The sequence below is a fragment of the Delphinapterus leucas genome, chromosome 2, assembly GCF_059928025.1.
Source record: "Delphinapterus leucas isolate spDelLeu-1000000601 "Yukka" chromosome 2, BTC_Dleu_Yukka2, whole genome shotgun sequence".
Classification (NCBI taxonomy): domain Eukaryota; kingdom Metazoa; phylum Chordata; class Mammalia; order Artiodactyla; family Monodontidae; genus Delphinapterus; species Delphinapterus leucas.
The window spans coordinates 94512682-94535514 of NC_143130.1; the positions used below are offsets into that span (position 1 = coordinate 94512682).

General features: G+C 36.8%; 1 protein-coding gene across 13 annotated transcripts in view; it reads right to left on the minus strand.

The window, feature by feature from the left end:
* WDR76 (WD repeat domain 76) overlaps positions 1-22833 on the minus strand; it is a 79641-nt gene that overhangs the window by 20361 nt on the left and 36447 nt on the right. For all 13 annotated transcript variants that reach the window (XM_089907308.1, XM_089907307.1, XM_089907305.1 and 10 more), the window contains 7 exons: positions 22053-22154; positions 21909-21952; positions 20883-21036; positions 12560-12718; positions 7233-7450; positions 6486-6638; positions 4812-4865 (listed from right to left, as the gene is read on the minus strand). In XM_089907308.1, coding sequence (XP_089763434.1) covers positions 4812-4865; positions 6486-6638; positions 7233-7450; positions 12560-12718; positions 20883-21036; positions 21909-21952; positions 22053-22154 — 884 coding nt within the window. The remainder of the gene's footprint in view (positions 1-4811; positions 4866-6485; positions 6639-7232; positions 7451-12559; positions 12719-20882; positions 21037-21908; positions 21953-22052; positions 22155-22833) is intronic.

A 22833-nucleotide genomic window follows, 5' to 3' on the forward strand; every position in this document is an offset into this window, starting at 1 on the left:
ACAAAGGTTCTTAACCCAGTCCTGGAAGATCCCACATGCCATGGAGCGGCTAGGCCCGTGGGCCATGGCCGCTGGGCCTGCACGTCTGGAGCCTGTGCTCCACAACAGGAGAGTCCACAACAGTGAAAGGCCCACGTACCGCAAAAAAAAATAAAAAAATAAAAAAAAATCCAAGGACCAGATGGCTTCACTGGAGATTTCTACCTAACATTTAAAGAAGAATTAACACCAGTGCTCCTCAAACTCTTCCAAAAAATTGAAGAGGAAGGAACACTTCCCAATTCATTCTGTGAGGCCAACACTACCCTGATACCAAAGCCAGACAAGGAACCTACAAGAAAAAAAAAAAAGCCTACAGACTAATATTCCTAATGAATATTGATGCAAAAATTCACAACAAAATACCAGCAAACCAAATTCAACAGCACATTAAGAGGATTATACACCATGACCAAGTTGAATCTATACCTGGGATGCAAGGATGGTTCAACATATAAAACTCAGTTAATGTAATATACCACATTAACAGAATGAAGGAAAAAAATCATAAGATCCTCTCAACCAGTACAGAAAAATCATTTGACAAAATTCAATACCCTTTCATGATAAACACTCAACAAACTAGGAAGAGACAAAAACTATCTCAACATAATAAAGGCCATATATGAAAGGCCCACAGCTAACATAATACTCAATGATGAAAAACTGAAAGCTTTTCCTGTAAGATGTGGTAAAAGGCAAGGATGCCTACTCTTGCCATGTTTATTCAACATAGTATTGTAAATTTGGTAGGACTAGAAAACTGGGTAGGACTAAAGACTCCACAAACACACAAAAAAACTATTTAAACAATTTCAGCAAATTTACAGGATACAAAAATCAACACACAAAAATCAGTTGCATTTCTACACACTAAGAATAACCAATCCAGAAAGGAAATTAAGAAAACAATCCCATTCACAATAGCATAAAAAAGAATAAAATATTTAGGAATAAATTTAACCAAAGACGTGAAAGATTTGTATACTGAAAACTACAAAACATTACTAAAACAAACCAAAGAAGACACAAATAAATGGAAAGACATTGTGGTTGTGGACTGGAAGACTTAATATTGTTAAAATGTCTATACTACCCAAAGCGATCTATAGAATTCAATCAATGCAATCCTTATGAAAATCCCAATGGCATGTTTTACAGAGATAGAAAAAAAATCCTAAAATTGATATGGAAACTCAAGGAACTACAAACAGTCAAAATAATCTTTAAAAAGAAGAACAGGACTTCCCTGGTGGTGCAGTGCTTAAGAATCCACCTGCCAACGCAGGGGACACGCGTTCAAGCCCTGGTCCAGGAAGATCCCACATGCCGCAGAGCAACTAAGCCCATGCGCCACAACTACTGAGCCTGTGCTCTAGAGCCCACAAGCCACAACTACTGAGCCCGCATGCCGCAACTACTGAAGCCCGTGCACATAGAGCCCATGCTTCGCAACAAAGAGAAGTCACTGCAATGAGAAGCCCGCACACCACAATGAAGAGTAGCCCCTGCTCGCCGCAACTAGAGAAAAGCCCACGCACAGCAACAGAGACCCAATGCAGCCAAAAATAATTTAAAAAAAAGAACCAAGTTGGGGGCCTCATATTTCCAGATTTCAAAACATACTACAAAGCAACAGTAATCATGACAGTGTGGTACCTGTATAAAGACAGACACTATAGACCAGTAGAACAGAATAGATCCCATAAATGTACATGTACATGGTCAAGTGATATTCAACAAGGGTGCCAAGACCACAAAATGGGAAAAGGACAGTTTCTTCAACAAATGGTGCTGGGAGAACTGGATATCCACATTCAAAAGAATAAAGTTGGACAATAATCTTATATTATATACAAAAATTAACTCAAAGTGGATTAAAGACCTAAACATAAGACTTGAAACTATTAATAAAACAGAGAAGAAAACATAGGGGGAAAGTTTCAGGACACTGGATTTAGCAATGATTTCTTCAATATGGCACCAAAAGCACAGGCAACAAAAGCAAAAACAGACAAATCTACATCAAACTTAAAAACTCTGTGCATCAAAGGAAACAATCAACAGAGTGAAAAGGCAACCCACAAAATGGTAGAAAGTATTCACGAATCATATATTTGATAAGGGGTTAATATGCAGAATATGTAAGGAATTCCTATAACTCAACAACAACAAAAACTATGCAATTCAAAAACGGGCAAAAGACTTGAATAGACAGTTCTCCAACGAAGATACACAAATGGCCAACAAGCAAATGAAGAGATGTTTAACATCACTAATCATTAGAGAAATGCAATCAAAACCACAATGAGATATTACCTCCTTAGGATAATCACTAACAAAAGAACAGACAATGAGATATTACCTCCTTAGGATAATCACTAACAAAAGAACAGACAATAAGTGTTGATGAATATAAAGAGAAATTAGAACCCTGGTGCACTACTGGAATGTAAAATGGTTTGGCTGCTATGGAAAAACAGTACAAAGATTCCTCAAAAAATTAAAAATAGAATTATCAGATGATCCATCAAAATCCCCCTTCTGGGTATATATCCAAAAGAATTCAAAGCAGGATCTTAAAGAGATATCTTTACACCCATTTTGTTCACTGCATTATTCACAATAGCCAAGAGGTAGAAACAATCAAAATGTCCATCAACAGGTGAATGGATAAAGAAAATGTGGCACATACAGACAGTGGAATATTATGCAGCCTTTAAAAGAGGAAGGGACTTCCCTGGTGGCACAGTGGTTTAGAATCCGCCTGCCAATGTAGGGGACATGGGTTCAATCCCTGGTCCAGGAAGATCCCACATGCCGCGAAGCAACTAAGCCCATGTGCCACAACCACTGAGCCCGGGCTGTAGAGCCCTCAAGCCACAACTACTGAGCCCATGTAACACAACTACTGAAGCCCGTGCGCCTAGAACCCATGCTCTGCAACAAGAGAAGCCACTGCAATGAGAAGCCTGCGCACTGCAATGAAGAGTAGCCCCAACTCGCCGCAACTAGAGAAAGCCCGTGCGCAGCAATGAAGACCCAATGCAGCCAAAAATAAATTAATTTTTTTAACATCTTTACTGGAGTACAATTGCTTTACAATGGTGTGTTAGTTTCTGCTTTATAACAAAGTGAATCAGTTATACATATACATATGTTCCCGTATCTCTTCCGTCTCCCTCCCTCCCACCCTCCCTATCCCAACCCTCTAGGTGGTCACAAAGCACCGAACTGATCTCCCTGTGCTATGCGGCTGCTTCCCACTAGCTATCTATTTTACGTTTGGTAGTGTATATATGTCCATGCCACTCTCTCACTTTGTCACAGCTTACCCTTCCCCCTCCCCATATCCTCAAGTTCATTCTCTAGTAGGTCTGCGTATTTATTCCCATACCTAGAGTCTGTCCTACAGAGTAAAGTAAGTCAGAAAAAGAAAAACAAATACCGTATGCTAACACATATATATGGAATATAAGAAAAAAAAAGAAATGGTCATGAAGAACCTAGGGGCAAATATGGGAAAAAACAAATTAATTTTAAAAAATTAAATTAAACAGGAGGAGATCTTGTCACATGCTAGAATATGGATGAACATCGAGGACATTATGCTAAGTGAAATGAACCAGTCACAAAATGACAAATACTGTATGATTTCACTCATATGAAGTATCTATAATAGTCAAAATCATAGAAATGGAAAGTAGAAAGATGGTTGCCAAGGTCTGGGAAAAGGGGGAAAGAGGAATTAATATTTAATGGGCAGTTTCAGTTTTGCAAGATAAAAAAATTCTAGAAGTCTGCTGCACAACAACGTGAATATACCTAACACTATTGAACTGTATACATATAAACAGTTAAGATGGTTAATTTATGTGTTTATAACCACAACTAAAAATAAAGTAAAAAAAAATTTTTTAATATATTTGGGGCTCTTTACTGATCTCCAAAGCAAAAAGCAAAGCACTGCCTTTTTATTCTCTATATTGTAACACCATTAGCAACCCTTTCTTACTAAAGAAGTATGAACAATGGAGAACCACATTGCCCTCTGCCACTCAGTGACCCTATCTCTACTGACCTGTGAATCATCACACTAGATAATTTTAATATGCATTAGAAACCAACAAACTGGAATTAATAAAGTTTGAAAAAGGAAATGAAGAGGGAAATTCTGTGAAAAAGAAAACAAACATGCTTAAATATAGCCTCTATAGACTATAAAACTCATGAAGCAACAATCAACATACATTGCACACCCTGTCCCCAACTTCATAAATACTAATAAAGAGGTATGTCTAGGAAGAAGGCATTGCATAAAGTTTGATGTAAAATACATACATTAAAAGTAGCAGGTGCAAAAAAAGGGTAACCAAACAAAGTAAGTGGGAAGGTGGAGAGGCCCTCCAAGCCCAGAACAAACAGGTGCAAATAAACAGAGCTTCAGCTAGCCTCACCAGCAAGTAAGTCTCAATAGGATAACATGAGTAATTCAGGTTGGAATAAAGTCACTCACCTTAACCAAAAATAACCACCCAGAGGCAGAGAACAGCTACTGACTAAAAGAGATTGAACCTCTTTACAGAAACAGGAAACCTGGAGGCAAGAACCCTCCTGTATAGGATAGGAACTAGCAACCTGGAACACTGGAACAATGTAATACAAAATCAGACCTATTACATCTCCTTGACAATCAGATGTCCAATGTATGCACTCCAACAAAGACCTCATAGTAATCCAGGGTCTACTTTATTTGGCACATGGAAACCTACCTGATGGTGGTGAGAAGAGGAATCTTTGAGGATATACAGCTGCTGTCAAAGATTCTACAAAATAAAGAGCAAGAATAAAGGAGCACACTCTTTATTGTTTCTTAATAATTTTCTGAAATATTATCAGTATATTTAACAAGCTCTTCACTGGTTCATGATATGAAATATGATTGTTATCTTAAAATATATAGGATCAGGCTCTAACAAATCTCAGCTAATATATTTACAAAAGTTACAAAGAATATTATAAAATTCAGTGCTTATAGTTTAGTGTGGAAATTACTTACTTAGACATTATTACTCCAAACTTAAATGTACATTCTAAAGTGATAATCTAGACTCTATATTCAGATTCACAGTAATATAAGTCATACATAAGGGATGTAGTCTGAAAATGCAAAAATAACCTAAAAGTGTATGCATGTATCAAGGGAGACTCATCAGTTGAGGGCATGATAGTGTCACTTCCAGATTCTGGCGAGACTGAGACTGTCCAGTGACCAAGGGGAGGAGTTCTTGTGGGGCAACTGGAGGTATCCAGAAGCCTCCACTAGGTACCCTGGCAGACAGAAACTAACCGAATCATCACCACCTCCCCCTTCTCCTTGTGCCTAGCTATTCCACTGAAATTTCTTGGCACTAGAGCTTATTAACTAATTAGATTACTAGAAAGCCAAATCACTAATGGCTAATGTAACAAGAGTAAACTCTGCAGTGCAAATGAACAGGAATGGGACAAATAAGTAGCCCTTAACACAAAGAAAACTACATGGGTGGAAAGGGGACACTGAGCTGCCACTGTCTGGTGACTAAATCTCTTAATGTATTACCTGGTAATACTTACACACTTTACTAGAAATTAACTGGGTACCTGTCACACACTATAAACCATGTTCTTCCCAATAGATGGGTCTAAACAGAAATTAGGTGCCTTTCTAGAGCCTGGCCCACAGCATACATTTAACAGATACTTGTTGAATGAATAATGAACGAATTCCAAAATCACTTAAGGTAAAACTCTCATAAACAGAGAATTGCTTGCAATGTTAAGCAAAATCAGGGATTTTAGAAGAGAACAAAATCATTTCCTTTGTGATTGCATTAACATTCTCAACATCTTTTTTAATTGGCATTATTTTCTATTTTTGTTCAATTGGTTTATATTACATTTTAAAATCCTTTTTTAGGAAGTAGCTATAGAAAGGTATCAAAGCTAAAACCATAAAATTTTATCCAGTAGTTTGTATAAAAGCCCAATTTTTGCTACCTTTTCTGCCTGCCCATGGCCTGGAGCTCTGCAACTTCGATTCAGCACTTCACTTGTGGGGTAGACCCCACTATCTCCAAAGTAAGAGCTTCTCCCTATGCTAAAATTATCTCCCTTCCAAGATATCACAAGCCTGATTTCATCTGATTTCAGTGCTAAAAGCAAAGACTGACATCACTCTCCAGGGTAGCTACAGACCTTCCCTGCCAATCTCAAGGAAATCTACAGATCCCAAAACTGCTGAAAAGCCATTAAGTACAGGTCATTGATCTTTGGGAACCTAGACATGACTATGAAACAATAACACTAGTGATTTAATAAGGAGCAATAGTCAACAAAGCTACTGTTTAACACAGTAACTACAGACTCTAGATTCCTTAACAAGTATTTCTGTCTTCCCAATTTACCTCAGCTTACAATCAGCACATGTGGTTACTACTCTGTTACCAGTAAGAGGTGAAAAATAGGCAGAAGCGATGCTCTTTGTGTGTTCAGTCAAAGAAATCAAAGGCTTGATTCTACTGCGATTCAGGAACCTTGCATCATAAATATGAATATCCCTGTAACAGGAGGAATAATTCTCAGTGTTGTCACAGTACACATAGTAAGACTCTACAATAGCACTGAACATAAATTAGACACTCAAATACTCACTACATTGAAGAACAGTTAAGACAGAACCCTCTAATCTTCTATATTAATTTAAAAAACACTGGTATAGAGTAAGAAATAAGAAAAATTTCAAAATTATAGCATATATATGTAACCAGGTGGGTACAGAGAGACAAGATTCTAGCTGGTTTTCTAATCTATCCAAGAAAAAAGTTAACACAGACCAAGAAGTTATAGGTCACATGGAACTTTTATATTTTTTACGTACGTTCTTCTCAAAAGACTAGAAGTAAACGCATGAGGCCAAGGAAAACAAAAATGTATATCTTTTCAACACTTGCGCTATTTATTAAATCCAAAAGAATCTCTCATTTTAAAAATAATCACGTTAAAAAAAAAACAAAAATGCTCAATCAGTGTAGAAAGGAAAATTATTTGGTCTGTGGGTATTACAAAAAAAGTCAGAAGTCTTTGACCACCAAACTAAAACATTACTCCTAACATTAAAAGGCCTAAATCATAAAATTTCATGAAGGACATACCTTAATCCCGCAGTGATAAAATACTGTCTATGCACTGGGTGGACATGTACAGTTCTTATTTTGCTCAAAGAAGAATTGATAAGTTTCTCACAAGAAGTTCCAGGCGTCCGCCTATCCACTAGTGACATACTTCCATCCCAGTGACCTACTATTAAAGTGGAGGCGTCTTCTGCCAAGAAGTCAAAGGAGGAAAAGCTACTTCTTTCATCTCTATATACCTAAGGATATAAGTAACAATCAACTTATGTAACACTCTTCTTTTAAAGAAAGCCAATGCATAAATTCTTTGTTAAAAGAGTAACAAAACACTTAACCCAAATAACCTCATTTATCCTCCCATGATCTCCACAAGAAGCATAGGGCAAAATGGTAATCCCCTTAGATGGAAACTAAGGCACTGATCAGCTGTGAGACTGCAATCAAACAGCCCATCCACCCATGTCAGGGCTACATCCCAAATCTCTTAAATCCAATAAACCTCAGATGCAGATCTACCCTGTGAAACTTACTAGGAAATGGACTGAATCTGAATCTTACCCAGTTGAAATACCTTAATATACCAAGTAACTTTGCCAACTAAGTCCAAGGTATATGGCTTGAATGCTCACCTACTCTTGGTGGAAGTGTAAATAGATACAAAATTTTTACAGCAATCAGGACACATCTATCAAAATATTTAATGCTTATACATACCCTTTGACCCTGTAATTTCACTAAGATATATATAAGGATGCTTGCTGCCAGACTGCTTATAACAGCAATAAAAAGCAACCTAAACGTCCACCAAAAAAGATCTGGTTAAATCATGATGGTACATCTCTACTTTGAAATACCATGCAATGCTAAAAAAGAATGAGGTAGATTTGTGCTATTAACTGTCGAAGATATACTAGTAAATTAAAAAAGCAAGTTGCAAAAAACTATGTATATAGTGTGAACCCATTAGCACAAAGAAAAAAATCTGTATCTATATGCTTGTAAGTATATGTGTACTTTCTGGAGGCATACACAAAAAATACAAAGGTTACTTCGGGAGAGTGGGAATGGGGAAAGGGCAAATTTAGTTTGCACACCCTATTTACTGTAAGTTTGTGGGGGTTTTTTGGTTGCACTGGGTCTTCGTTGCGGGCTTCTCTCTAGTTGCAGCGTGCAGCTTTAGTTGCCCTGCGGCGTGTGGGATCTTAGTTGCCCGACCAGGGATCAAACCTGTGTCCCCTGCATTGGAAAGTGGATTCTTAATCACTGGATCACCAAAGAAGTCCCCTACTGTAAATATTTTATCATGAGCATGTATTATTGTTATAACTTTTTAATCACTTACAATCCACAATGTTATTACTTTGGGCTTAGGGCTCACACATATAAGGAATAAAAAATAAATGTTGTAGAATGTGTCAGTACTCAAGTAAGAGAGAATTACCACAATTCTTTTCACTTAATCATGAATTGCTACTGACTTTTAGTTTTAATAACAAGTATTACTATAAACTGAGATTAACAAATTAATACACCAAAGGTATCCCAACCCCTATACCAAAAAAAGCCCAATATACACAAATGAAACTTGAAGTATTCAGTCATTATATTAAAATGGTTAAGTGCAGGGGATTTGGAGTCAGAGAGACTCAAGTGCAAATTCTAGTTCTGCCTTTTATGTCCTTCAGCAAGCTAATAAACCTCTTTACCTCAGTTTTTTCAACTGTTAAATGGGGAGAACATTACCTATTTCATAGGGTGTTATTAGGCTTAATAATATATACAAAGCACACTCAGGTTAGTACCTAACACAAGGTAATTGTTCAATCAGTAGTATCAGAAGCAAATTACTGATACATGCAATATCATGGATGAATCTTAAAAACATTATGCTAGGTAAATAAAGCCAGACACAAAAAGCTACACACCATTTGATTCCATTTACTTGACATTCTAGAACAGGCAAAATTATAGGGACAGTAATCACATCAGTGGTTGCCAGAGGCTTCAGGAAGGGTGAGAGGACTGACTACAAAGGGTCATGAGGTAATTTTTCCAGGTGATGGAAATTTTTTATGTCTTGATTGCAGTGGTGGTTAAACAGGTATATACAATTTGCCAAAACTTATAAAACTGCACACCTAACAAAGGTACATTTTACAATATGTACTGTATACCTCAATAAACCTGACTTTTAAAAAAATAAATAAGTGGATAACTCTTACAACTCAATACTGAAAACACAGATAACCCAATTAAAAAATAGGCAAAAGATCCAAATTTCTCTAAATAATTACAAATGGCCAATAAGCAGATGAACATGCTCAGCATCATTAATCATTATGGAAACGCAAATCAAAACCACAATGAGATACCACTTCATACCCACAAGGTTGGCTATACTCACCAACAACAACAAGCGTTGGAAAAGATGTGGAGAAATGGGAACCCTCACATATTGCTGATGAGTATGTACAACAGTGAAGGCAGTTTGGGAAACAGCTTGGCAGTTCATCAGAATGTTAAACATAGAGTTACCATATGACCCAGCAATTACACTCCTAGGTATATACCCAAGTGAAATGAAAGCACACAAAACTTGTGTATGAATGTTCATAATGGCATTATTCGTAATAGTTAAAAATGGAAACAACCCAATTGTTCATCAACTAATGAATGGATGTGTAAGATGTGGTACAGCCACACAAGGGAATACTATTCAGCCACTAAAGAATGAAGTACTGACACATTCTACAACATGCATGAACCTTGAAAACATTTCGATAAGTATAGAAGCCAGTCACAAAAGACTATAAACTCTATGATTCCTTTTATATGAAATGTCCAGAACAGGCAAATATGTAGAGACAGAAAGTAGATTAGTGGTTTTCTAGGGCGAAAGGGGAAATCGGGAGTACTTGATAAGCAAGGGGTTTCTTTTGGAGGTGATAAGTATTCTAAAATTAGATTGTGGTGATAGTTTCACAACCCTATAAATACACTAAAAACCACTGGATTTTACACTTTCGAATGGTATGTGAATTATATATCTCAACAAAGTTGTATTAAAAAATAAGTACAGGGCTTCCCTGGTGGCGCAGTGGTTGGGAGTCTGCCTGCCGATGCAGGGGACACGGGTTCGTGCCCCAGTCTGGGAAGATCCCACATGCCGCGGAGCAGCTGGGCCTGTGAGCCATGGCCGCTGAGCCTGCGCGTCCGGAGCCTGTGCTCCGCAACAGGAGAGGCCACAACAGTGAGAGGCCCACGTACCGCAAAATAAATAAATAAATAAATAAGTACAATCAGTTATTATTAAGTGGCTGATAAAACATAGATGTACCTTCAAATTTCAAACTCTAACCTTCCTGTAAGAATATAAACAAATACAAAACAGAATGTGACTTGCATACATAACTGTATGGTATGCATTAATAACCAAATTGCTACCATTAAACAGTTTAAAGAGGACTTTTCACAAAAATTATTTCATTTAATCCATCCATTTCCAATAAGGATTTTAAATATCAATGTTGCTCTTAAAAACCTATTTTTAAAAAGGTAAAAATAGAAATTAAAAGAAAAAAAAGCAAAGACACCAGTAAAAAAAGAAACTGTTTCTTCTAATTGTCAGTAATTAGGAAATCAAGTCTGACCAGCAACACATTAACAGTCTTGAAAAGTCTTTTTTTCATATGGTTAAAAACAGACTTAAAAGAAATTAAACATCCTCATTTTTAAAAGAAAACTCAAAAACTATTAGCTCTCAAGAAGAGAGAAAAAGCCTTCCCAACTGTAAGAAAGATCATTTTAGGAGTTCAGTGAAGAACAAAAGCAGTTACGTATTATACTATAGCTATTAAAATAATTAGTTAAAAACTCTTTTATAAGTAATTATGAATCATCTATACATAGAATATTAAAATAATTACAAAGACAGAATGCGTTAACTTTGAGTACTGGCTTACATAAAAAAATTAAGGCATAAAATTAGATCATCAATTAGTATTTATGATGTTAAGCCATAATCAGTGATGATACCGTTTTCTTCATTGTCTATCACATATAAAATGCTCTTATACGGAGGACCTCTAAAAACTTTAAAAGTCCCATTCAAAATAAGCTAAAGAATGAAAACCTACATCTAAACCATCCTAAATTTCACAAAGATTAAAATCCATATAAAAAAAGAGTTTGATTTGTAGGAATTCTCTTAATGAGGAAATCTGATATGGTTAAGCAAATCTGAAAGCTCACTTGAAATATGTTTGTTGTAACATTAAGTAGTAGATATTTAAGTAGTAAACCAAAATGTAATCACTGGGATCCAATATTGTGAGGATTCCTCAGGCCTTTGGAAGCTTCTGGCCTACCCAACCAGAGATCAAACCAATTTGAAAACCTCCAAGGGGTAAGTAGTCTGGTTAACTTGGTAGGCTATCTCTGGGAGGATGGACGGTCACGAGTATGAGACCAACATCTTTCAACTATTCTTAAACTTCAACTTAATCTTACCTTGCAGGGGTTAGACTAGCCCAGGAAAAGACCTTATCCTCAATAGGTGGTTATGAATAAACCTGGCCTAAGATGTTCTGAATGAACCCGCTTAGGTGTCCATTTCTTGCCAGAGTACAATTATATGACATCGAATGGCAGTTTTTCATTCTAACTTCACCAGATAAAAACAGCTGAGCTAATCTCTCTACCATCAGCTATACATGGCATATAAGAGATGATAAATCTTAGCTAGAAGACAAAAAACCAAATTTTATAGTTTCTGTGTTATATTACTGGCCAAAAGTTTTGGACAATGTATTATAGAACTGTTATGTGATGAATTTCTCTAGTCTTTGTTGTCATATCTAAGATTCATCCCCACAAAATTCATATCTGCCAAGGCTAGAAATAATGAACAAAAGTATAATAATATTCCAATATTTTTTCCTGAATAAAAGAGGACAAGTTTTAAGCCTTAAAAGAGAATAAGTTATTTTATTTAAAAGCTTTCTGCAAAAATAAAAAATAAGAGCAAAAACTTACTATGTAACAGGCTCTGTTTTAAGTAAATGCTTTATCTACATTAACTCATTTAATCCTCATGACAATCCTATAAGGTAGATACTATTACCATTCCATTTCAAAACTAAGGAAATTGAAGCACAAAGAGGTTATGCAACTTACGAAGTTCACACAAATAGTAACAGATGGGATTTGAATTTAGGCAGTGTAGTTCTAAAGTCCCTATTCTACACCATCTCACCCAGTTTGATGGTATAATATAATCATTCATGTGGCATTTCATAAGGAATCCAGAATATCACCTGAGGTCCATATGCAAACATGTTAACATTTACCTCCTCAAAAACAGCTCTGGAAAAATCCCCACAGCGTAATGTGCCATCATAGCTCAGTGACAGCAGGTGAGCTGGATTGGCAGGCGAGAAGTAAAGACAGCTAACTGGTTGACTATGGGGTTGAAAAATATGAACTCCATCTTCTTTAGGTTGGTGAGTCTGGAATAGAGTTGGGGGGCGGGGAGAGAGACAAAAACTGGTGAAAAGCAGTAATATTTTCTACATCATTATGTCATTAAACTATTTGTTTGTATTATATTCAGTCTTAGTCTATAATTGTACCCACCTTCCCACTCAGAAAGTCAGAACTAGAAACTTTAGACTCTCACTAAGTTACTTTTTCCTAATTTTCAATCCAACAAAATTAAGTCACATTTATTTTAATAGTTTCCAGCTTTTTGCAACTAGCCAACTAGTTTTTCATAATACAGAGGGAAAAAAATTACTGCTTATAATGACTCCAGTTCATAAAATTCTCAGGAAATGTGAAATTTACTTTTATTTCACATGCAGGATAATTCGCGACTACCAAAACTTCTATCAATACCACTCCCACTTTGCTTGCTAAGTGTGCTTCTATACGAGTATGTCATTCTCAGCTCAATTTTCATAAGGTGTTTGGTCCTGGCACAAAATGATAGTTTTAAAAATATTTTAACCCCTAAATGCCCCATGAAAAATGCATGTGCTTGAGGGACTTCCCTGGTGGCGCAGTGGTTAAGAATCTACCTGCCAATGCAGGGCACATGGGTTTGAGCCCTGGTCTGAGAAGATTCCACATGCCGCAGAGCAACTAAGCTCATGCGCCACAACTACTGAGCCTGCGCTCTAGAGCCTGCAAACCACAACTACTGAGCCTGCGAGGCACAACTAGTAAGCCCACATGCCACAACTACTGAAGTCCACGAGCCTAGAGCCCATACTACACAACAAGAGGAGCCACCTCAACGAGAAGCCCACGCACAGCAACGAAGACCCAACCAAATATAAATAAATAAATAACAGCCAAAAATAAATAAATAAATAAATTTATTTTAAAAAATACAGGTACTTGAATTTCAGTAGTGATATTACTACTTCTAAGGATTATCGTTTCCACAACTGGATTAACAGCTCCGAAATCATCATTTTTTTGGATTTTGATGTTATATTCTTATGCCATATGTCATATTATGAACCAGAACAACTTTCATCTCTAAATCTAGCTTAGTCGGCTCTGAAATACTCAAACACTTTTGTTTTCGTCTTTTTTATTTAAGTTTTTAAATAAAGAGAAAAAAAATTTAAAGAAAATAAAGAAACATGAAAAGAGAAGGAAGGAAAAAAATTACAATCACACAAACTCCTCCTCCTACCCAGAGTTAACCACTGTTAACATTTTGGCATATTTGTCTATAGCATATATTTTTTAGAAAAACAAAACTCTCCATTGTTATAAGGAACTCAAACAAATATACAAAGAAATATACAAAGACAAAAGTTTTGAAAAATCATTCAAAACCCAAAATTGACCAAAATTATCATTAAAATACTAAGTGATCATTAAAGATGTCTATACATGTACTTACTTATACAGATAGAAGGACAGAGAAGAAATTTAGAGAAAAAAAAAAAAGGCCACTTTAAGTAGTATTAAATTTAACTATACTTTAGGGGCTTCCCTGGTGGTGCAGTGGTTAAGAATCCACTTGCCAATGCAGGGGACACGGATTCAAGCCCTGGTCCAGGAAGATCCCACATGCTGTGGAGCAACTAAGCCCATGTGCCAGAACTACTGAGCCTGCACTCTAGAGCCCTCAAGCCACAACTACTGAGCCTGTGTGCGACAACTACTGAAGCCTGCATGCCTAGAGCCCATGCTCTGCAACAAGTGAAGCAACCACAATAAGAAGCCCACACACCACAATGAAGAGTAGTCCCCGCTCACCACAACTAGAGAAAGCCCACGCACACCAACGAAGACCCAATGCAGCCATAAATAAATACAAAAAAAATTTTAACTATACTTTAAAATAATAAAAGAAAATCAAGCTGAAGGAATTTTTGAACTTCGAGTATTTCTTTACAAGAGCTATCTCCTAAGAAGGAAAAAGTAGAAAATATAAAGCAGTTTTAGTCATTACGCTTTTTAATTTAACTATGTATGTCTCAATTTTAGACAATTTCTATTGACTGAGAACATTATTCTCACGCCTCCTTCAATCTCCCCTTTCTCCATCTCTATATTTTGTTATTTTTGTTTTTTCCAGGTTAACAACATTCATATCCAGTTCTGTAACCATAATTCATATGGCTGTTTAATATTAGTTCTGTATTTAAATATTTATTTATTTCATTTATTTTTGGCTGCGTCAGGTCAGAGTTGCGGCACATGGGATCTTGATTGCAGCACGTGGGATTTTTCATTGCAGCACACAGGCTCTTCATTGTGGCACGCGGGTTTCTCTCTAGTTGTGGCGTGCGGGTTCTCTCTCTCTAGTTGTGGTGCGTGGGCTCCGTAGTTTGCGGCACACGGGCTCTCTAGTTGAGGCCCGCGGGCTTAGTTGCCCCACAGCATGTGGGATCTTAGTTCCCCAACCAGGGATTGAACCCACGTCCCCTGCATTGGAAGGCAGATTCTTTACCACTGGACCAGGGAAGTCCCAGTTCTGTATTTAAATGGATTCAATACTCATCATCAATTTTTCTGTCAAGCTTCTCCATTCCTGAATCCTTAATTTTGATTTACTTTCAACTGGCCAAGATTTGCTATCAAGCAGTTTTTTCCAAATAAACTCATAGGTCTTCAGTTTCTTGAGTTTTTTCAGATGTGAAAAGACCTACCTGCTGTCTTTACATTAGAATAATATCTTGGGCTGGGTATGTATTCCAGGCCACACTTCCTTCTCTCAGAACTTTGTAGACATTACATGAAATGTTGCTGTAGAAAACTGAGGCAAACCTGGCTTTTCCCCTTGAATATAATTTGTTTTTCCTGCCTAAAGAATTCTTTATCCTTTAAGTCCAAATCTTCCTAGAACATGGCATACACACTCAAATCTGCCAATCCAATTCTGTCTTTGCAGAAAATTCTATTTGAATATATTTTCTGTTACATTTGTTGGGTCATCTGTGACTGGCTTTCCTTTCCTTTTTTTTTTAAATGAATTTATTTATCTATCTATCTATCTTTGGCTGCCTTGGGTCTTGCTACTGCACACGAGCTTTCTCTAGTCGTGGCAAGTGGGGGCTACTCTTCATTGTGGTGCGCGGGCTTCTCATTGCAGTGGCTTCTCTTGTTGCAGAGCACAGGCTCTAGGCACATGGGCTTCAGTAGTTGTGGCTCATGGGCTCTAGAGTGCAGGCTCAGTAGTTGTGGCACACAGGCTTCATTGCTCCATGGCATGTGGGATCTTCCTGGACCAGGGATTGAACCCGTGTCCCCTGCATTGAGGGGCGGATTCTTAACCACTGCGCCACCAGGGAAGTCCTGGCTTTCCTTTTCTATTGGCTTTTCTCATAAAACTTTTTTCATCTGTGTTTGAGATTACCTCAGATATTTCCTTTAATATCTATAATTTCATTTTCAGCCATGTCTATTCTGTTCCTTTTGTCTAACTTATTAGTTTTACTGATCTTCAATTTGTTTCCTTAGTTCTACAGTCTCCTTTTTCATTTCATTCTGTTGTTTTATCACCTTATCTTTGAGTCTTATTTTACCAAATTAATGTTGATATTAACTTGCTCCACAGCAGCACTGTCCAAAAGAACTTTCTGAGATGACAAAAATGTTTTATGTATGCACTGTCCAATATGGTATCCACTAGTCGTGTGTGGCTATTAAGCACTTGAAATGTGCCTGGTGTAACTGAAGAACTGAATTTTCTATTTTAATTAATTTAAAAATAAATACACATATCCCCCACTTTTCAAAAGTTCGCTTTATGCCACTTTGCTCTTACAAAACACCTATATTAGTACCTATTTTTGCTAACTGAAGGGAATCCAAAGAAGATTTTTGCTTTTGTGAGAAAAGGTGAAAAATGAAAATAGTATTCAATGTCTGTTTTGCAGGAAGTTGTTACAGAGGCTTTATGTATAAAGCTATACATCTGACCTCTACCCACCTGTACAGCTTCCCCCTATTCCACTCATCCCTTCCGTTTATGCCTCTGCTGTTTATGCTCTAGCCACAGAGGCATTCTTTCAGAGGCATTCTTCAGGTCCTTAAATGTATCAAGCCGGCATCCTCCTGCCTAAGGTCCTTGACATGCTGTTCCTCTTGTGTGAAATGCTCTTTTCCCTTTCTTTGCTTGGCTTACTCCTACTTAGCTTTCAAATCTCAACTCAATTCTCACTTCCTCAGGGAAGCCTTCCCTGATCCTCAAAATCAGGCCAGTTCCCCTGTTATGTGTTTTTATAACACTACTTTTCCTCCACTCCATTAATCACAGTATATAATTCACTCCACTTATCAAACATGTAATTATTTCATTCATGCTGCTTTTGCCACTAAATTCTAAACTCCATAAGGACAGAGACAATCCTTCCTCACAAATATGGATGGGGAGTCATTAGAATAGTACTTAGGGGACTTCCCTGGTGGCTCAGTGGTTAAGAATCCGTCTGCCAATGCAGGGGACACGGGTTTGAGCCCTGGTCTGGGAAGATCCCACATGCTGCAGAGCAACTAAGCCCATGTACCACAACTACTGAGCCTGTGCTCTAGAGCCTGTGAGCCACAACTACTGAGCCTGCGTGCCACAACTACTGAAGACTACACACCTAGAGCCCGTACTCCACAACAAGAGAAGCCACCGCAATGAGAAGCCCGTGCACCCCAACAAATAGTAGCCCCTGCTCGCCGCAACTAGAGAAAGCCCACACGCAGGCTTGACCTGATACAGCCAAAAAATAAAGACCTAACACAGCCAAGAAATAAATATAGAAATAAATTTGTTTAAAAAAAGAGTACTTAGCACAAAATACTCAATAAGTGTGGAATGAATGAATGGGTGGGGTGACCGAATAAATGACAGCTCATCTTTTGATCCTAGGTGAGACTAGGAATCTGACAGAAGGTTAAGAGGAAAACTGAGGGACTGCCAAGACAATACAATGAGGTAAAAGGCTTTTCAACAAATAGTGCTGGGACAACTGGATATACACATACAAAAAAGATGAACTTGGGCCCTTACCTTACAGCATATACAAAAATAATTCAAAAAAAACAATTCAAGATGGATCAGTGAACTAAATGTGAAAGCTGAAACTATAAAATTTTTACAAAAAAACATAGGAGAAAATCTTTAAGACTTTGGGCTACACAAAAGATTTCTTAGATATGACACCAAAAACACAGTCCATTAAAAGTTTGATGAATCGGACATCACCAAAATTCAAAAATTTGCACTTCAAAAGATAGCATTAAGAAGATGAAAAGAAGAAATATTTGCAAATCACATATCTGATAAGGATGTGTATCTAGAATATACAAAGAACTCTTACAACTCAACAAGAAGACAAACAACCCAATAAAAAATTGACAAAAGATTTGAATAGACATTTCACCAAAGATATCCAAATGGCAGGAAAAGATTCTCAACATCATTAGTCATTAAAGAAATGCAAATCAAAACCACATGGAGATACAACTTCACTAGGAAGATACCACCCACTTGAAAGGCTATAATCAAAAAGACAGATAATAATAAATGTTGGTGAGCATGTAGAAAAATTTGAACCCTCATACATTGCTGGTAGGAATAGAAAATGATGCAGCCACCTTGGAAAGCAGGGTGACAGTTCCTCAAATGTTAACCAGTTACCATATGACCTAGCAATTCTACTCCCAGATACCTACCCAAGAGAAATGAAAACACAGACCTACACAAAAATGTGTACACAAATGTTTATAGTAGAATTATTCAGAATAGCCAAGAAGTGGAAACAACCCAAATGTCTATCAAATGATGAATGGATAAACAAAATGTGGTAAAATCAAACAATGGAATACTATTCAGCAATTAAAAAAGAATGAGGTGCTGATAGATGCTATAAAACAGATAAACCTTAAAACTATGCTAAAAGAGGGACTTCCCTGGTGGTCTGGTGGTAAAGAATCCACCTCCCAATGCAGGGGACACAGGTTCAATCTCTGGTTGGGGAACTAAGATCCCACATGCTGTGGGGCAACTAAGTCCACGTGCCACAACTACAGAGCCCACGAGCCCTGGAGCCTGCACACCACAACTAGCGAAAAACCCACATGCCACAACTAGAGAGAAGCCTGCGTGCCACAACAAAAAGCCCATGCCTCAATGAAAGATCCTGCACGCCTCAACAAAAGATCCCGCATGCCTCAACAAAGACCCCACATGCTTCAACTAAGACCCAATGCAGCCAAAATAAATAAATTAATTAATTAAAAAAAAATTATGCTAAAAGAAAAATGCCAATATAAAAGACCACATATTTTATGATTCTATTTATATGAAATGTCCAAAAAGTGCAAATTTGTGGAGATTTGCCTGGCGATAAGGGTAGAAACAGGGATTAAATGTAAGTAGACACAAGGAATCTTATAGGAATGATGAAAATGTTCTAAAACTGAATTATGGTGATATTTACACAACTCAATAAACTTATTAAAAATCATTAAACTGTACATTTTAAATGTGTAGATTTTATAAAATGTTAATTATACCTCAATAACGCTAAACTTTTTTTTAAAAAACGAGGGGAGTTTCGGAGTGAGCACAGGATAGCCAAGATAATGGTTTTAGACTCGCTCAGTCTGTTAATGAGATAGCCAGGTGTCCTGAAAAATTAGAAAGTTGATAAAAATATTGGACTACAGACACCCAATAATACAGATTTTTGGAGTCACCAGAAAAGTCATGACAAAGGGACTTTCCTACATATCTTCAACACACCCTGAAAAGATCTTCACTTGACTATGCTAATTCTCTATTTTTCCTTTTCTAAGTTCTTCAACAAATAGTCTATCCATTGCTTCCATTTCTTCTTCCACCCCATACTTTTTTTAATCTCCTAAAGTCTGTGTTCCTTTCTTACCTTATTGTTGAAGCTATTCTCTCAGCTCACTTATGATACCTTATTTTCAAAACTAATGGCCCTTTTTCTGTTCCCATTCTTTTTAACTCATCTAAAAAAAAAAGCCCTGTCAAACTCCGATGCTTGAAATTCATCTCTTAGCTTATACAACCTTATACCATTTCTGGTCCTCTTCCCACTTCTCTGCTTCTGTTTTCTTTACCAAATCCTTTCACCTCCTACCCCCACTCACATTTTATCAAAATAAGGGAGAACCTATGCTCCCAAAATAAGAGAGAATTTGGTTTTCATTTCTTCTCTTCTCACTTACAAAATCCATTTTATTTATTAACCCCAAACCACTGCAAGTCACCATGATTTCTCCATCTCCATTAATTGTCCTTATGGCATTTTTCAGGTCTCTGTTCTACTTCCCCAATTAAAAACTAGGTTCAGAGAACATTAACTCGGCTTTTTTCAATTCTGTAAACACTGAAAGCAATCAATGCATTATTATATGTACAATGAATGAAATTTAATATCTGTTTCTAACTCATCAAAAAATGACTAGGGGGCTTCCCTGGTGGTGCAGTGGTTAAGAATCCACCTGCCAATGCAGGGGACACGGGTTCGAGCCCTGGTCCGGGAAGATCCCACATGCCGCGGAGCAACTAAGCCCATGCACCACAACTACTGAGCCTGCACTCTAGAGCCCGTGAGCCACAACTACTGAGCCCATGTGCCACAACTACTGAGCCTGCGTGCCTAGAGCCCATGCTCTGCAACAAGAGAAGCCACCACCATGAGAAGCCCGTGCACCGCAATGAAGAGTAGCCCCCGCTCCCTGCAACTAGAGAAAGCCCACACGCAGCAATGAAACCCAATGCAGCCAAAAATAAATAGACAAAAAATAAATTAATTAAAAAAAAAATTACTAGGATCATCCTAAGAAGATCCTTGGGAAGATATTTTGATCCAGCTTGGAAACTATATTTTAAACATAATTAGAAACCTAAGAACTTTGTATGATCTTTTCATATACACATTTAAAGTTGTAATAAACTTTCCTGGCAGGAATTTATGCCCAGATGACTAAAGATATTCAAGCTAAAAATGTTAAAGTTCTACAAAGCAAATTTAAATTCCTCTAGGTTTCTAAAATTTGGAATCACAAAGCACAAAACTATAAATCTCAAGTGACATCTAGAAACACATGGCTCTAGGCTATTCTTTCGCAGACTATTTGCTTCAAATGTTAATATCTTCAAAACAATTAATAATAACTTACCAAATCCCAAAGCCCAACTTGTCCAGATCTGGCCCCAGCTGCCACCAAAGTTCTAATTTCTGATGGGTGGAGAGCCATTGAGAATATTGGGCCTTTGGTAACTTTATAAACAGTATCTTCACTAATGATCATGCCATTTAAATTGGCTTTGTAGCTGAGAAGATTAAAAAGTTAAATTTTAGAAGTAAAACCAAACTCAGTAGTCAAGACAAGTAAAAGATGATTCGAAAAAGTAAAATCACAATTAGTAAATGTGGGAAAATATTCAACTTCCTGGCAACCAAGGAAATCAAACTAAACAATGGGGTACTATTTTTCACTTATAAAAGCTAAGAGGCTATAGTTAAACATACATTCATATATATTGCTAACAGCAGAGTAAATTCATTTAAGATTTTCAGAAATTTTTTAAAAAGATTTTGGAAAACAATCCGGCATTTCCTAAAAGCCATGAAAATGTCCATAATATTTGACACATTAATCTCACTTCTGGAATCTACCCTAAGGAAATAATCGACTATCACAATATAAATTTCAACAAACACACATACAAACAATCAAAACTAAATAGAAAACAATTTCAAATACCAAGGGAGTAAGAGGAGGTTAAGTAAATTCTATCTGCTAAATCAAATATTATGCAATTATTCAATAAATTTAAAGACTCTAGTAACATGCAACCACAATGTTAATAGAAAAGCATAATGCAAAACTGTACATATATTAGAACATAAAAAAGTAAAAATGTATGTGATATCACTCATTTATTAAACACTGAATGAATATATACTATGTGAAATGCACTTTTCTGGTTATTGAGACAAAATCCATGCATTCATGAAGCTTATATCCTAGTGGTATTGCATATGGTGATACACGAAAGGAAATATACAAAAACAACAGTTGTTAGGGTAGAAATACGATGGAAAATTTTTCTCACCTCTTTCAAATTTCCTGTAATGGTATAGTCTTTAAGTTATAAAGATCCCAGAAAATGTAAACCAAAGGCAAGGAATTTTAACTCACCTTTTAATGCTAGATAACTCCTTCTCGGTGTTTTTACTTCTTGTCTGAAACAACGGGAGAAACCAAAGCACTAAGTTAATATATGTACTAAAATTTGCTTAACAGATGATTCTAAAAGCTTGGGCTTACCCTCCCAAGTGATACCTTGCTCACTTCTGCCCAAGTCTGCAGAAATCCTTTAAATAGTTCACTGTTATCATCTCGATTTTCAGAAGTCATTTCTAAAGGTCCAGGAGGTAACAAAGGCTGTTATAAAAAATAAGAAAAAAAAGTTGGTTGTCGCTCTGCCCTAGAATGTAAGCTTAAGATTTCTTACTACTTTACTTTCAATACCAACAACAGTGGTGACACATAGTTAGCATTCAAAAACAGTTGTTCAATGAATGAATGCCAATTATCCTGTAAAGTAATAACATGTATTATCTCATTTAATCCCCTTAATAATCCAGTGAATGAGATATCACATTATAAAGACAGTGGAATGAAACTTAGAGAAGTTAATTTGTCCAAAGTTACACTGCCAGTACCTGGGAATTGATTCAGATCAGTTCAATTTCATACCTCAAAGTTATTACTCTATGTGTTTTTTATTTTTTATTTTTTTAACTGAAGCATAGTTGATTTACAATGTTGTGTCCATCTCTGCTATACAGCAAAGTGACTCAGTTATACACATTCTTTTTTCCTATTCTTTTCCATTATGGTTTATCACAGGATACTGAATATAGTTCCCTGTGCTATACAGTAGGACCTTGTTTACCCATCCTATATATAATAGTTTACATCTGCTAATCCCAAACTCCCAGTCCTTCCCTCCCCCACTGCCCCCCCAGCCGGCAACCACAAGTCTGTTCTCTATTTCTGTGAGTTTCTGTTTTGTAGATAGGTTCATTTGTGCCATATTTTAGATTCCACATATTAAGTG